The 17935-nt window shown below is 43.4% G+C and overlaps 1 protein-coding gene across 3 annotated transcripts in view; it reads left to right on the top strand.

The window, feature by feature from the left end:
• nrxn3a (neurexin 3a) overlaps positions 1-17935 on the top strand; it is a gene marked incomplete at both ends in the record, with an annotated part of 408293 nt that overhangs the window by 181667 nt on the left and 208691 nt on the right. For all 3 annotated transcript variants that reach the window (XM_080012225.1, XM_080012223.1, XM_080012224.1), the window contains one exon: positions 3706-3825. In XM_080012225.1, coding sequence (XP_079868351.1) covers positions 3706-3825 — 120 coding nt within the window. The remainder of the gene's footprint in view (positions 1-3705; positions 3826-17935) is intronic.

The raw sequence follows: 17935 nt of genomic DNA, 5'->3' as shown, positions 1-17935 counted from the left end.
CTTTTGTTCTTTTAAAAAAGGGTAGGAGAAAAAGGGAAGAATCAGACTTTAAAAAGTTCCCACTCCGTTCCAAAACCCTAGAATTTGTGTAAGCAAAGACAGTAGCATCCTGCTATACGTGGACAGAAGGCTTTACTTTGAGATTAGCCAGAGAGCCACCTTAAAATAGTTTGCTTCAGCCTCAAAAATCTTAAATCAATGACTAACCTGATTCGGCATAGTCATGGGAATTATGGGAAAAAGGGATGGGAATTAATGGCATGCTAGGTAGTAACTGGGACTTAATTTCAGGGAAAAAAAAAAAAAAAAAAAAAAAAAAATATATATATATATATATATATATATATATATATATATATATATATATAAAATTTATTTATTTATGATTTTTTTTTTTTCTTTGCCATTTACCATAGCCAAACACAGAACCAATATACTTTATTAAGTCTACAAATTATTATTTCAATCAGAAGAGACTAAATTGAGGAATACGAGACATTGTTGGAGTCCTGACACTGGTGGTGATTGAGACTATGTGTTTTGGTGGGATGAAGGCAGGAGCGCTTGAGCACAGCATCTGCAATGACACAAGGAGAGAGAAGCCAGCAGCCGTATCAATACTGGTGAGAAGCCATGGGATTGGTTCCATGCAAGTGGCAGGTTCTGATTGGTTGTGGTTGAAGGGTTAGGCTGACATACAGTATACTACTTGAACAGAAAGTTCAGATACTGGATGCTATCAATGTTGTTCACATTTTGATACACAGCCCTACTGGCATAAACTGTTGTAACCCCAAATTTTATTACTACAGTGTACCGTTGTGTACAGAGCTCCATATTACTTCCAAATAAACACAGACAGCAACAACAGAGACAATTGCAGACTGTGAGTTTTGAATTCCCAACCATATTACACTACACTGTGCATTGAAGTGTCAGAGGTTGTTTGTTTTCTATTATGATTTCTGCACTCCTCGCAAAAGCATTGCTGGGTGTTTTGTTCTTCATAAAGTTTCCACTGAAAGAACCTACGGGGAAGTTAGTGTCGATGCGAGGGGAAGGCTACCATCAAAGATCGATCTATGTTCTCAATCTTTATTTTTTCTTTAACCTGTGCTGTCAGCATGCTGGGCATACAACACAGAGTATTTGTATGTCATTGCATCCAGGACAGAGTTGGTCTGCAAGTGGAGTTCAAGTTCTCAACCTGCAATGCAACTCTTTATTAATTCTTAAATCATCAAGAACTGCTGCAATAACTCTGTCCTGTGGATGACCTGTAGGATGACAAAAGCACAGTTTAGTTATAGAGAACCACCACCAACCCCCCTCTCTGGAGAACTATTTATCATGTCTGTCTCCATAAACAACTGATCACTACTCGAAGAGGGGGAGAATCACTTTTTTTACACATAAACATGAACATTGGACGACAACACAATAACAGCGCTACAATTGGCCACGTGGCCTCTTCCTGTCATAGTTATGGCAGTAAATGAGGGAGGAAAGGAGAGGAATGCAACCAGGAGGGTGCTGGGGTGCACTCCAAGCAGGTGTGGTGGTGTGTGTGTGTGTGTGTGTGTGATGGGACCGCCTGTATGTGTGTGCGTGTGTGTGTGCGTGTGAAAGATGCCCACCGGTGAGTGTACATGACTTATCCTAGTTGGTTCTGGTGTAGAAGGTTCGGTATTATGTTGTGGCGCCTTCAAGCAGCGGAAAGGGCACCGAAGCCCCCCCCGAGCACCCTACGGCTGCTGGGAAGCCCCAAGTACCCCCCCCCCCCCCCAGCCACAGAAGACCCCCGGGCCCAGCCCCAGGGAGCAAAACCCTGTCCCAGGGAGCACGAGGGGACATTTACATTTACATTTACATTTAGTCATCTAGCAGACGCTTTTATCCAAAGCGACTTACAAGGGAGAATAACATTCAGCTACATTGCGACAGAGATTGGTGTAACAACAACATTGGTGTAACAATAAATACTGCAAGGTGGTGCTATTGTAGGTTAGGACAGGAGGTACTCACTGAAGAGCTGGGTCTTCAGGTGCTTCTTAAAGACAGAGAGGGAGGTCCCCGCTCTGGTCATTTTTGGCAGCTCGTTCCACCAACGTGGAACTACAAATTGATTGCCGTGGCTGTATGGCCGGCAGAGCCAGGCGACGCTCATTTGACGAGCGCAGCATCCGGGGGGCAACATGCACCCCAGGGGCGCACACATACAATCCTACCCCAAGTGCAGGCACAAGATGCAACTACAGGCACAGAACCCCAGCTGCAGGCGATGGGCACGGATCGCAGGCCCAGATCCGGGCCTGGCGCCTGACACCCTGCACGAACCGCCTGCCCTGTAGGCAAGCCAGCTGGACCACCGTTCCCACCCCCACACCGCAGCTGACCAGACGCCCCACCGAGCCGCGAGCGCCGTTGCCCATCCACGTAGCAGAGTGTGCTCAGCGTGGGGCACCTAGGATAAAACAAAAAGGCATCCTGATCTTTAACCTGCGCCGTGAGAGAGCCCTTGTTTACGTACACTCATTTACTTCAGTCGTGCCTGAGCAATTCAGGGCCAAGCGGCGTCCTCCTCACAAGAGAGAGCAAAATGCTAAGCGCAGATTCTCACAAAATTTAATACAGGCTGCGGTCGTTCAGTTAGAAAGGAGGCGGATGAGTGTGAAATAGTGGTTTTAGCTGACGGTGTGCCAGCTAAGTGACATAAGAGAGCTTGAAATTTGGTAACTTTTAATGCTAAGAGCGGTTATTGGTCGTGGAAGACCTACAGATCTCTGACTGACTTAGACAGGGTAGCATCCTATTTTCTGCCTGTGCACCAGTCTACCTCTAAAGGCCGTTGCTCAAGTGAATTCCTTGTCATTGGGTCACACTTCCCACTGATTCTATCCAGAATGTAAGAGGGTACGTCACAGCTCAACATTCTACAACAACAACGTAGGGTACTCCTAAGATGAACACATTTGGGGCCAGTTGCAATCGAGGAAAAATATGCAGTAGGTTGTCTCCTTCGACTGCAGGAGCCTATAAAGAAAATGCAGCTTGTAAAAACACAGATTCCCTCGTCTGGATGTGTGTACAGAGAACACGGCTGCGAGAGGGTTCTGCTTCTTAAACCGCCTTTGAGCCATTTGTCCTCATGTGTCCTAAAAGCAATCAAACTCGGCTTTTCGCCTCTTTTCGATATGCCTTGATCCGGCCACTGGTCCGTTGTAGTTTATATTTTGTCCACGAGATGTCAGCCTCGCTTCACCTATAGTTACCTCATTAAGCATCAGTTTCTCATCAAGTTGTCAAGGGCTTATAATACGACAAATGGTGGGGATGATTGGAAGTATTGTTTCCCCATCCCCACCATTTGCCGTATATTGTGGAAGTTCTTGTACAGTACTTTGCTGTCAAAGTATGAAGCCTTGAGTTTTAGAATTTTCTTAAAGCCTATTTTTTGTCCATTAACTCCAGTGAATAACGGCAGCTTTTTTTGCCTCATGAAGAATCAACTCCTCCATATACCTTCCAATAAAAGCATCTGGGACCAATGTGGCCGAACCCCGCGGACTCCACTTATCCTGATTGCAAGCCCCAGGAGACCGTTGAACTGCATGAACAAAAATAATGAAAACAAAAATAATTCAGCATATTTTGTCTTGGAGCATTTCTGCTATATATCTGTTATATTCTACTGTACTACCACAGGTCCCAGCACCACTTGCCAAGAAGACTCGTGTTCCAACATGGGCATCTGCATCCAGCAGTGGGAGAACTACACCTGTGACTGCTCCATGACGTCCTACATTGGCACGCAGTGCAATGACCGTGAGTAGCTCCGTTGGGCATGTGTGATGCACCAACACACCATGTGACACACAATTCGGTATTTGGCCATATTAATGTCACAACCCCCCTTGGAGGCACAGAAACCAACAGTTTCAACAGCTTTCACATTTTCGTCCTGCGGACACATTCCTTCAGCGGCCTCAACATTGCACTCACGCTACATGTCTAATTCCGTCTCCCCATGTACTGTTGATTTGCTTACCCCCCAAACCCTTCAGAAACACACTTACATAATCCTTCCATAATCTTCCAAAGACACATCGATATGATAAAAACAAAAAAAGAATCATGAAATGTTATGTGATGGTCGAAGATCCCCAAAAGGTAATTTGTTTTTCTTAAATATTTCTCTTTGAGGTGGTATTGTCTTGGCTTCCACAAACACACACACACACACACACCCACCCGCACACACACACACACACACACACACAAACACACACACACACACACACACACACACACCCACCCACGCACGCACGCACACACACACACACACACACACACACACACACACACACACACACACACACACACACACACACACACACACACACACACACACACACACAGACACACACACACACACACACACACACACACACAACCTAAATGTCCTAAAATGATGTTAATGTACAACCAAAAAGTTGCTCTTCTCGTACTGGCCAGAGATCTCAATCGAGATCAAGGCACAAGATCGCAGGATGGCTTAGTTTACAATAGCTAAACTATCTAATGGTAATCATACAATTTCAGCTTAGGAACACTAAACTGGGTACAAGTGGTTCTTTTCTCCTAGAATGGCTCTCCTTATTAAGGCGTCCACATAGACAAGCCTCACTTCCCATTTTGCGCAAAGCAGAAAATGGCCACATAACAGAAAATCAAACAGGCCACGGATGACATTAGAGCTAAATCCCATCCGTTCAAATGGAGATATGCATAACTTCTTCTTCTTTTCTTCTTTCCATTACCTTCACCTCTCTCCTATCCGACCTTCTCCCTCTAGCACCACCCCCCGCCCCCCCCCTCCCACCCCCAGGGGCGTTTTGCGGGGATGGAATTCTAATGCTCCATCGGAATTATGCGTAGAGCCACAGGTGATTTTTGGGGCAGAAGGCCTGTAATTATGGGTCATTACTGCAAAGATGCAGCACTGAGAATGAGACAGGAGTGTTAATGGGGCCAGAGGAAAAAGGTTGCACCCCAGCTGCATTCTGTTAGACATGTGTGATCCGTGTATGAGGGGATGCTGAGGGCCGTGGCCACAGCCTAAAGGTGTGGACTGTTGCACTCGATATTCCAAAAAGTAGAAGGAATAATTGTGTTATTTACACCGTTTGGCACTTGGACAATGTGTTCCGCACGCTTTGCAGTCTTTGCACCCTGTGTTATCCAGTCACCACCTTCATCACTACTCCTGCTACAGCTCAATTTGTCCATGGGGAAGAATGAACTGATTTGTGATTCCATTATTACCCGGAATGCGTGCAAGCCCCAAAACGACTCTCTCTCTCTTTCTCTCTTTTTTCCTTACCTCACTTTCTCCCTTTCTTTGGGGGGGGGGGGGGGGGGGGCACTTAGAGCTCAATGCAAACAGTAAAGAGTGTTCTGCTTTGTTGACTCCAACTTTCTCTTTCTCTCTCACTCTCTCTCTGGACCTTTGACGGGACAAAGCCGTTCCCCGTCATATTTTCACATAGCCGGGCGCTGCGTCGAGAGGGCAGTTGTAGCTGCACCAATGCGAAGCAAACTTTCAATTAAAGAACGTTAATGTCTCCTCCACGGCTCTGCTCGGATATCACTTTGTTCCGTGATGTGGTCAAAAGGTTAAACTAAAATCGATGACTATTAAACTATGGCAGAACATTTGATTATAGTATGCCTTACATATACAAGTAGTTATAACTTATACTGTATCCTATATAAAAAGTATTTTGCGCTAACTGTGGAGGGAACCAGGCACAGTTTTGAGTGGTTGCCTTTGTCTGCACGCACCCAGTTTTCTGTCCGAAAGTTAATGTTGAATGGATCCGCCAATTTGAAATGCTTTCGACATTGACGGATGAGATTCCGGCGAAGCAATTAACTCCTCTTTCTAACACAATTACTCAAAATGCCCATGGTGTTGCTCACTCCCCCCAAGCGGCTCAGTTTGCGCGCGTCAACGGACACAACCACCAGGGGGCAGTAGAAGATCATCTGCATGGGTTAGCGCAGGGAGACAAAGAAACAAACCCAATTCAAGTCTTAATGAACACATACTGTATGGAGTTGCGTTCTTGTTTGATTGTCCCTGGCACAGATCCTATAACGCAGCCAAGGTAATGACACATTACATGAAATTAAGCTATTGAACATTATTTTGAAATCAATTAAATTAAATAAGTATGCATGTCTGTCTTCATATTGTTTAACTTCAAGCGCGCACCAACTGCCATTTCCTGTAGCTGTTATTAGAAATAGGACACTGACGCCCTGGATTCGCAACGGACTCTTCAAATCCAGAGGATCTGTCGCTGAAGTGTAAACCCCCTCCCGCCACGCACGCACGCATGCACGCACACAACCACGCACGCACCCACACACGCACACACACACGCGGGTGCTTCAAAATGAAGTTCCCATGAAGGAGTGTTTCAGTGAGAAAGATTAACCCACCAGGTTTCTCCATTGCAGTTAATCCGCACATTGTGAGGGTGATAATCTCAGAGATGGGGGAGCTTTAGAGTCCCAGCCAGCTTAATCGAACCCAAAGGGTTGGTCGGTGTCAAGGCTTCTATTTCATTGATCTATTTTTTTTTTTTTTTACCCTTTTTTGCCCAAGTAGAAAGTGCATCTACCTGTGGCCAGGCATTTCAAAAGAGACTTTTTCCTCATTCCCCCGTGTCCCTTGATGTCTGGCCATGTTCTGTGCCCCGCCACACTAGACACCCTCGATAAATAGAGAAAAATCACACTCTCTCTCACACTGATATAAAGCTCAGCACGTATATATATACTGTATATACATACAGAAAAAAGTATTGGTATCCATATCCACCTCGGTTTGGAGCCACGCCGAAAACCCTCATCCCCTTGGCAAGTCTCATTACTCAACTGCTGTAATTGAATTAGCTCCTTGCCATCGTTTACTGCCCCCCCCCCCCCCATCTCCTTCAAAGGTCACACAGGCTTTGTTGGTAGATAAGACATAACGCGCTGGCGCAAATAAAGAAATAAGCAGATAAATCCAGTCCAGCAAATCCTCTTGGTGCCACGCCGCAGACAAAGCCAAGCCCACTTTGTCTCTGCACAACCGTTTGGCTTTCATTCTTTATATAGTTTTCTTCGTGGTGCGGTCGTACATAATGACCCAGAGTGTGAAGTAGGGCCTGGGGCGATACGGTCAAATTCTTCGATTTCAGATATAGGTCACTTCATATCTTGCTGACGTTTTCTCTATATTCAAGAATGAGCTGTACAATATTATATATATATACGTATATATATATATATACACATATATATATGTATATATATATATATATATGTATATATATATATATATATACAGTGGTACATCGACTTATGACTGCATCTACTTAGGACTAATCCAAGATACGAGCAGCGATACGAGCGATACGAGCGTGGAAATTTGCAGTTGCCACGTCCGCGGCCAGTCAGCAGTCAGTCAGCAGTCAGTCAGCAGCCAGTCAGCGGTCAGTCAGCGGTCAGTCAGCGGTCAGTCAGCAGTCAGTCAGCAGTCAGTCAGCAGTCAGTCAGCAGCCAGTCAGCGGTCAGTCAGCGGTCAGTCAGCAGCCAGTCAGCAGTCAGTCAGCGGTCAGTCAGCGGGCGACCTACATGGTGTGTGCACGTAGTTCGTGGCTTATCGATATTTTTTTCATATTTACTGTGTTTGTGCTGTGTATTTTGTTTATTTTCACCCTTCATGATTTCATAATTCATATGGGAAAGATTGCTTCGACATACGACTGTTTCAACTGACGACCGTTGTTATAGAGCGAATTACAGTCAGGAGTCGAGGTACTACTGTATATACGTATATACAGTTGCCAGTGATGACTGGCCGCCGATGCGGCAACTGCAAATTTCCACGGTCGTATCTTAGAGCAGTCGGTCGCAAGTCGATACAAATTTTCGTGACTATCGCTGCTCGTATCTTGGATTAGTCGTAAGTAGATGTAGTCATAAGTCGAGGTACCACTGTATATGCACCGATCAGCCACAACATTAAAACCACCGCTAATTACCACTAATATTGTGTAGTTCCCCCTCGTGCCGCCCAATCAGCTCTGACCCGTTGAGGCATGGACTCCACAAGACCTCTGAAGGTGTCCTGTGGTATCGAGCACCAAGACGTTAGCAGCAGATCCTTTAAGTCAGGGGTGCCCAATACATTGATTGTGATCGACGAGTAGATCGCAAAGGTAGTGCGGGTAGATTGTGCGCCATTTGAAAAGAAAAAAAAAAAAGTTTGAACCAATCTGACCAAGATCTTGAATGAGCTTAATTTTGAGCTGCAAGGAAAAGACAAAACCGTGGTCAACATGATCAGTTCAGTTAATGCTTTCAAACGAAAAATGCTTCTGTCCTCAAAGCTGCAGTGCCATGATTTGGGGAACTTTAAAAACCTTGCATCAGAGTTGGACACCCAAGGGAAGGCATGTGTGCAACTTGACAGTGCCGCTACACAGAGCAGATTGAAAATTTTCTGTCAGACTTTGACAAAAGGTTTCAAGACTTTGCTTTACTTGAGCCAATCACTACATTTATGTGCTACTCAATTTGGGAAGATATTAAGGTTGATTCACTCGCATCAAAAATTGCCACACCGTTTTACCTGAACTGGTCTGCAGTGGAGGATGAGATGTTGACACTACAGGCTGACATTCAGCTGAAGTCCAGGGCTCATGGACAGTTTTGGAACTTACTCACAGAGGAAAAGTACCCAAACATGAGGAAATGTGCTACCTCCTTGACTGCATAATTCGGCTCTGCTTATCTCTGCAAGTCAGCCTTTTCCCACATGATTATTAAGTCCAAATAGCGTTCCACCATGACTGATGATCATTCTGAAGCTGCTTGAGGCTGGCTACCAGCAGCTACTGTCTGGACTATGCAACCCTGGCCGACTCCATTCAGTGCAAGTCATCAGAGTAAGGTAGTGACCATACATGTATTTAATTGTATTGCGCCGTAAGGGTTCATGCAGTGATGCAAGGTACGCCAACATATATTGTATATATAAAGTATACTCAGTATATATATGAATAAATATAATAAGCATTTTTTAATGCAGGTAGATCATTTAGACCTGGTCATTTTAAAAGTAGCTTGCAAGCTGAAAAAGTGTAGGCACCCCTGCTTGAGGTCTTGTTAGTTGCGAGGTGGGGCCCCCAAGGATCGTGCTTGTTATTTCAGCACATCCCACAGATGTTCGATCAGATCTGACCCTAACCCCGACCATCCACATGATGTAGAAAAAAACATGATTCATCAGACCACGCCACCTTCTTCCATTGCTCCATGGTCCAGTTCTGACGCTCACGTTCCTATTGTAGGCACTTTCGACAGTGGACAGGAGTCAACATGGACTGGTCTATGGCTACGCAGCCCCATACGCAGCAAGCTGCAATGCACTTTATGTTAAAAATGTCCTTTGGACGACTTGTGGGATGACAAGAGCACAGATATTTTGTTACACAAGACCCCCACCAATCGTCCTCTTTGGAGAATGATCTTACCATGTTCTGGTCTATAAACAACTAATCAGTATTGCTACTCCGAGAGTGAAAGAATCATGACGGATGAGACAAAAAAACATAGAAACAACATGTACATGTATACAACATGTACATGAAAAAAAATTACATAGAAACATCACACGATAACAAGTATAGACAAAACAGAGTTAATAAAGAATTAATTAAGCAAGCGCCCAACCACATAGCCAGTGCACTTGGGGCAGATCAGCCCCCTACCGCCGCCGACGCCCGCAAACAGCCAGATATATGGGCCACCCACTACCCGGGGCACCCACCGCAGAAAAGCAACGCAGCAGGAGCAAGGCCAACAACCTCCTCACGCAGAGCAACCCACACCCACGACGGTGAGCAGCATCCAAGGGGCCCAGGAAAGCACCCGGCAGCGCACCCGTGAACTTGCATTCACTGAAACCTTGAACTAAAATTAGATCGGCAAACATGTTGCTTATAAAATGCTTATAAAAAAGGTATTTGGTTTATCGATGGGAAGTCACCCTCACCTTATGTTGTCGCTCTGTGGTAGCGGATGACCAGATGTCGTCATAATCCATGAATGTGAGATATCCTTATCAAATACACATTGATGTTTAGCCACAAAACCTGACCCTTTCTACTCAACACACTTGATGCCCAAAAAGGTTGTAAACAAAGGACAGTGTTTTTTTTCTTCCGCATTAAGCACCACGTTCCTTCTAAGCTTGTTTACGTTCACTCTGACATGCAGATAACGTAAAGCGTTGTGACTCGGTACCATAAATTACGTGAAATATTGCCACAAAGCAGTTCTGCCGCTGATTTGCGACAATGCAATATAAACAGTATAAAGAAATATACACGATAGGAATTTTTTTCTTTCGCCTTACGATCTATGTGTATCGTCATATCCCACAGCCCTAGCGTAAAACATTTTTGAACAGGGATGGTCGAGATACATGAGACATCGTTTCTGTACACATCGATCTGAATATAGTGCTAAAATAGAGCCGAGGCATATCAGATGTTACGACTTGTCTTGATTTTCTGCTCCTTTTTAGAAGAATAAATATATCTCAAGTGGAGAAACATGGATTAGGCATCAATCATTACGATCCGGTGACTCCAAACTCTTAAGTTGATGAGACTGTGGGATTGGATTGAATTTGCACTTGGTATTCTGAATTCATGTCGGGTGGTGGCAATGTGGTATCGGTACCTCCCCTAATTTTCGACACTGCTTCCGGTGGACCGTAATGATAGTGAAACAACAGGTCAATCCACCGCAAAGAACGTTCAAATCGCTGGGGCCTGTCTGTGGAAAAGGCTGGTCTTGAGGATAGTAGATGAATTCTGGTCACCACGCAAATGTGTGTACGCCTGATTGCGACCACCCAGCAGGCACTTATTCACGGCTCTTTGACACGCTAGAGGGTAAAATAGGTCTTAAGCTACTTCTCTGTTTTCTCCACCTTTCCCCTCTGTCTTTTTGTCAACGCCTCCTTCCTCCTTCTCTCCTAGTCTGCTTGGCCCTCTCTTGCCCCCCCCCCCGCCTTCTCTCTTCTCTCTCTTTATTGTACGTCACTGAAGGTAAAGGCTACCAATTTTTTGAAAAACTTCCCTAATTTTTTGTGGTTAAATCCTTGTTCACCTTCCGCCTCATCGCTATATATTACACTGTAATAGACTTGTGCACATGTCACTTCTTTGAAGAAGAAGGGCATCTGTTGACGTTCTCTTGCATCAGTCCACGAGAGCTGGCGGATTGGGCGTCCAAAGTAATCAACCCACACTGACCTCCTATTGTACTTTACAAAAGCTGCAAAAAGTGTGTCTGAAACCCCGTCATCTATGTTCTAGGTTTGGTGTGACCTTCTTCACCTTGACTAAAAAAACGTACATTTCAATCCATCTGCTGTAACTTCCCCATGAACTGGTTCATGGTGAACTGAGGCCAGATACGCTGCTCTGATCTGAACTGAGCGTGACAACAGAAACCAATCAATCAAAACCAATACGTTTTTGATTTGAAATGGTTCGAACCCTCGCTGGGCTCGACAGCGAGCGCCATCTGTTATTATACAAACCAGTTCAATTATTTATTATTCAAAGCGAGCGCATACCCAGGGGTCAAGCCTTTTCAGTTTTCTGATTATTTATTTAACTTGAGGGGCTAAAATTTGACGGGAGGTGACAATTCAGTAGTGAACGCCGACACTGCAGGCCACAAGGCAAAATCATGGTTTTGAAAAAAGTACAGACAGTGGATAGGCTATTGTTAGGATTTCCACAATATATATTAGCATGGACTGCTGCAGACATTGGGCCTCATTCATAGAACTCTTCATCAATTCTTGTTTCTTTACAAAAGAGAACTGAAAACCAACAAACATGCCCCAAACAGGTCCCTTCATTTTATTTTGTGTGCTTCAGCTGGACCCAGGTGACAAATGCCAAATGTTCCTGTTGTGCCTGGCTGTTGGTGTTGATTAGTGATTAAAAGTTTTTCAAAAGTTTCAAATTTTAGGCTCTTTATTCATTTTATTCAGTCGGTCTAACGAGTCAGAAGAGTCAGTTCGGCTCTGAGCTGTGAATGGAATTCTCACAAGAATAATTCATTGAATAATTACATTTTCTGTCAAAAAAAGTGTAAATCAATCACATTTGACTTGAATTATGCCAAAACCCTTAACATTTTTCACAGTAATTTGATCTTCAGTGATTATTTTCTGTTCAAGAGTAGAAGATTTGTTGGGGGGCTTGATGCGCATGTGTGAGTTGTGACTCACGACTCTCTCAGGAGTCATTGCCTCTGCCTGGGTGCATGCGCGATCCACGACTGAGGGCTGTCGGCTCTTTTTCATTCAAGAATCAAGTTTCAGTGAATGTCTATGTGCAGGACTCTTGTCATTTAAAAGATTTCTTTGCTTCGAACCAATCGTTCGTGACTCTTGCATCACTAGTAATTACAATAAAAATTTGCCGTCCTTGGCCAACTCATCCAAAGGCCAAGAAAAGGAAATACTTTCCGATAATCGTGAGCAACTGATTTGTTCACCTATTCTAAACTACTGTTGTATTTAAGAATTTGACCAGGACTCCACAGATAGGTGGTGTCTAACTCCTAATCTTAGGTGCTGTTGGTGAAATCTGCTATATTGCTTTCAAGACCACAAGTCAACCATCGGTTTGCCTATGGCCATATGCACGTGTGGCGAAAATGCCTTGCTTCTTTGATGGAGCCATACTGATAGACAACTCATTTGAAGGCCTTGTACGTGAAAGTTACCAGATCCATTCAAAGTACTCAGAAAACGTATTTGCCATTGTAAACCATGAAGAGGTACACCGAAAAAGCTATCCGAACCTTTGATTCGACCGTGACTTAAGTTCCTTGCCCACTAACTGCTACATTCTTGGCCAATTAGAAAAAGTTTTAGCTACGGATATAAACTAAGAAACTGTGAACTTCCAATCCAACCTCAAATAGGCAGGAGGCATTATTTTTTTTCCAAGTAAAGTTGAATCTTGTCTATCGTCAGATCGTTTGTCTTCTGACATACCTGACGCACCAAAAGAAAGAAGCTTCCAGTTTAAACTCCTTGTTCAACATGTTTATCCTTTCTTCAGCCTATCAGTGGGCAGGTTCAGACAGCATAACTATTATTCATCATCAAAAAGCAGATTATAAGGCACAGCCTTATTCAATGATTGACACATCCCTTTGTGAGTGAACTTGACTTGTTACAGAGGTGCCAACTTGTCTTTGCTTCTTTGCTTTGCAGATGACCATAATTAGACATAAAAATACCTTCCCTTCCCTTAATGTCAGTGACCAAGCGCCTGTCTTGACACATTACTTATGGGACATTACCTATGACATACCATCACCAGCAGAGTCAGCTAAAATATAGAAGCGAAAACTAAATTTAGAGTACAAATCGGATTTTAGAAGTTTCAAAAAAGGCACGTTAACTTTTGTATCAGGGCATTTTACTTGAGCACAGTTTAAAAATTTATCTTGATAGCTGTAATCGGAAAACGATTGCAAACACGCTGCTATTTGCAGCCGCGCATTGTCAACAGTTGGGGGTTGTTTTTTTTTTTGTTTGTTTTGTTTCTTAAATCATTACAGTCCACATTGCGGAATTAACTACAGAAAAGTATTCAGTATATATATATATATATATATGTTTTTTTTTCCATTAACTTTTGTCTCCTGGTCAGAACAGTGTTTATCTCCCCCCACCCCACCCCACCACCACCACCACTACTTTTTCCTAATTGAAAAACAGAAGGGTTTTTCTGTGCTGCAAAACCCACAATTTCACAAGACAAGGTGATGAGTTCATCTCAGCCCCAGACAGATAAAATGGCTGTAATTTTCTGTGCTGGGCCAGAAAGCACATAGCCAGGTAGGAACTTCTCTCACCACCTCTCACTTTCTCAATCTCTCTCTCTCTGAGGACTGATTAGTTCCATAGACAAACTACCACAGACCTGAGGCACTTTGAAGTGAGGTAAAAAAAAAAAAAAAAAAAAAAAAAAAGATTTATATGTATTTTAAATGATATATGAAAGAAAACAAATAAAGTAGAGTTAAAAAGTCTTTCATTCTTTGCATCTATGGCTTTGTTCTGTGTTTTGTGTCTTTTTTTTTGTCTGAGTGAGGGGGCGGTGGGGATCAATTGCCAAGGTTAATGCCAAATATTACTCTTCCAGATGATGGCCCGCGGGGGTGGTGGATTTTTTTGGTTTGTTTCTTTTCTTTATATTTTTTCTACCTCATTACTAAAGAGCGGAGAGCGAGACAGTTATTCAAAAGAGGGGAGAGAGGTCAATTTTTTTATTTTTTCCTTTCTCTTTCCTGGTACATTCGCAGAAGATAATTGACTGGCCAGCACACAAATATTTGACTTCTCTTTTTAGTCACGCTCAAAAGATTGGATGAGCCGTACTGATATATACATATTTCCACCTGCCGGAGCAGAGGGATTTACTTTGGTTTTTGTGCAAATAGTGCATTGAAAAGTCAAAACTCTACATCGAGTTTTGTATTTTTTAACAGCCATAAATGTATTTTATTGTATCTTGTATACATTATTGGTCACTCTAATGGAATTTCTTTGCATTTTCCCATCTTAGTATCTGACATACTGTATTTATGAACAGTGGGCAATGGTTACCTTGGCCAGGGGCATTTGTAGGAGTGTCTAACCCTGGCATGCATGTCTTTTGGGGTGGGGGAAACCACAGCACCTGGAGGAAACCCACATGAGCATGGGGAGAACATGCAAACTGAGGCGAGAGTGCTAACAACTGAGCCACCATGGCAATTTTAATTAGAAATGCCGCAATACTGTAACTTGTACTTAAATCAGACTAACTGCATTTTGCCCATATTGGGCTCACTACTGCCACATCATATAACTTACGTAGATAGATGTGCACATATTTCTTATCTCATTTTAATTTGTATCTCTTTCTCGACTATACTATGTTTTGCAGCTGCAACATCTGAATTTCCCATCAGGGGATTAATAAAGTGTTATCTTATCTTATCTTATCTTATATAGTATAAACATATTTTATCTTCCCTTTCATTTCCTCAGCCTACGCTCTCGCCATCCGAGGTAACGCAGCGGAAGATCTGTTTGGAGGGGGTGGGGGTGTGTGAGGTTGAGCGGATGAGGGGAGGTGGGGCGGAGAGATGGATGTCCCGTTGGAGTTCATATCCATCACATGGCTTGTCGCTGGGCTTATGATGGGGACGGCAGACAAATGATGAAGTGGCGCGATAACGGGAGGAATGACCTCACGTGACGACAGCAGCAGCGGCGGCAGGCGCTGCAGGGGCCGCATCTCTTGAAATGGATTCGATGGTGATGTGGGAAAAGACGACGTGCGTCGAGATGGGTTCTCCAGGACCCGCCCCACGTCAGAATATATATTTTATTTTCTTCTTCTTTTTTTTATTGTTTTCACTTACTGCTTCCTGAATGGAGATGGAAGAGGAAAGATCCATCATAGCTCTGGAGGAAAGAGGAATTGCCAGTCCTATGAAATATGGCCAATCAATTGAAGAGGTTTAATGCCTTCCATTTGGATGGATTAGGGCCCGTAGTCCTCTTTGTCTGCGCTATGGCATGTAATATAGATTTGTTTGCATAGAAATGCCTGTGTGTTTGACGATGGGGATCCAGCACAAAAATCTTTTGTCATCTCCATGGGGAGTTTAGCATAAACGGATTTCCTGGGCTGACGGTTTCCTTAAACAAGCTATTCCACTCAAATGTGCTTTTCCTGAAGACTTTGTGTCTTTCACGAAGACACGCTTAGGAGTTCCTGCCAAGTTAGTGGCATATAATGCGAGTGGGCATATTTACCAAGACAAAAGTACTTAAACAGCTTTGTGCATACATGTGTGGGGTTGCTGAATAGCACAGCTGAGAAGTATGAGCATATGCAGGGAAGTGCAATCCATTCATAAGTGCTTAATCAAGATGCATGTTGAGATGCGGTCTGAATCTGTTGGGTGAACAGCAATTAGTCTCAACTGGAAACAGTTGGATAGATCCATCCGTGATTATGAACACAATCTGGATATATCTGGTCTACAGGTCTGAACAGGGCAAAAGACACATTAACATTCTGGGAGGTGTTGGCGTTTGAAGTGCTATTTGTGTCGTAATGCCCACCCAAGGCCTCTTTGCATTGGTACAGTTGGAAGAGCTTGGGTGGTTGACAGATTCTTGTTTTTTTTTTAATTTTGATGTGTGGCTTGATTTGATTTTCTGATTTTGCTGGAGACATTTCATTATGCTTGAATAATTGGGTGGGGGGTCTTTCCTGCAGCTATCCTTTCCTCCCTCATCTTTCCTCAATAAAGTCTCAGATGTCGAGCCCTGGTGTCAGTGCAAAGTAAACGTTTCCAATCACTTGCCATCAACAAAATATAGAGTGCTCAAGAGACATTTGTTTTGCAGAGGCTCGGGTCACCTTGGGACAGTTTGGGAACATTCTCTTGAGCAGTGCAAGCATGGCTATCCATCAAGGGCCGTTGTTACGCAGAGGAAGAGAGGGAAACGGACAGCCAGAACCATAATTGCAGCACATTCAACTCCTGCTTTGGTTTAAGCTTATTTGTAGCTATACTCCCGTGCAGTACAGTTTACTGTTTTGGGCAAAAATAAAAAGCTGTAGTTCTATGCACTTCTATGCATATTCTATGCATTAAGCCATGTGTTTATTTTATGGATGTTTAAATTATAACATTTGTGCTAATAGCACAATAATGAAATTGCCTCAGCCAATTAGCTTTGTAAAATGTTATTGTAAGTTATAAGTTGATTTAAAACTGGTTATCAGAAGTGGAAAACAAGTGATTGCATTGCTGAAGGTCAAAGTAAAATAAATGTTTTGTGCTTTGCTATGTGATTCTCTCTTATCTTGCTAACATTTGTGCATGTACAGGTGACAAAGGCTGTATGGTGGTCCAACTAAATACACTATTATTTTTGTACACTTGCAGTTGACCTCGCCTTCAAAGTTCTGTGAATGCACATGTCACAGCTTCATACAGAAGAGCACATGCCCCCGCCTCCTGCCCAACATCAGCGTATTGTGTAGTTTAGAGGGCAAACATTTTTCTTGGAATGAATGGAAAGGACCTCTGAGAGAAACCATTAAATTAGAGCAGAAACGGTACCATCAATTGAGCAGACTGAAAAAAACTCGCCACGCGAGTTTGTGCTACAAGAGTGAAGAGGCCCTGGACAGTTGGAGCATGCTTTTTGTCAGAAGATGTGTGAGAAGTGTGTGTGCGTCTGATAAAGTCAAGATAAAAGATATCCAGGTTCAAAAAGTGAAAGTCCTGCACCAGCTGATTTCAGCCATTATTTGTGCCGCTGGTTTGCGCTAATTGGCATATTCAGATAGTTGACTACAAATATCGGAAAACATTGTTACTTTCCGAACTCAGATCTCTGAGCAGATTATGAACAGATTCACCTCTGGAAAAACTAAAGAGGGTACAGGCTGTGATGTTGGGGGCAATTATGGGGCGACCAATAGTGCTTGTGTATGGTTGCATACAGTTTGGCTTAAAAGTTACTGCTCCGCCTCATGGTAGATCAGTCTGGATGGCATTTTAAGCAGTGTTCAAAGTGATTCAAGGACAAGAGAAAAATCGAACTTTTGTCCTCAGAGCCCTCGCCCTTCTCAAAGCTTAAATGAGATTTAATTCCACCAGCTGTTAAAGTTTTGTGATGAAGACTCGATAGACACACAGAAAAGGAAAAACAACATAAAATACCAGAATCATCACCTGTGCAGTTAAGGAGAAATTA

This window comes from Zeus faber (assembly GCF_960531495.2).
Source record: "Zeus faber genome assembly, chromosome: 13".
NCBI classification, from domain to species: domain Eukaryota; kingdom Metazoa; phylum Chordata; class Actinopteri; order Zeiformes; family Zeidae; genus Zeus; species Zeus faber.
This window is presented reverse-complemented; position numbering and strand designations above follow the sequence as displayed.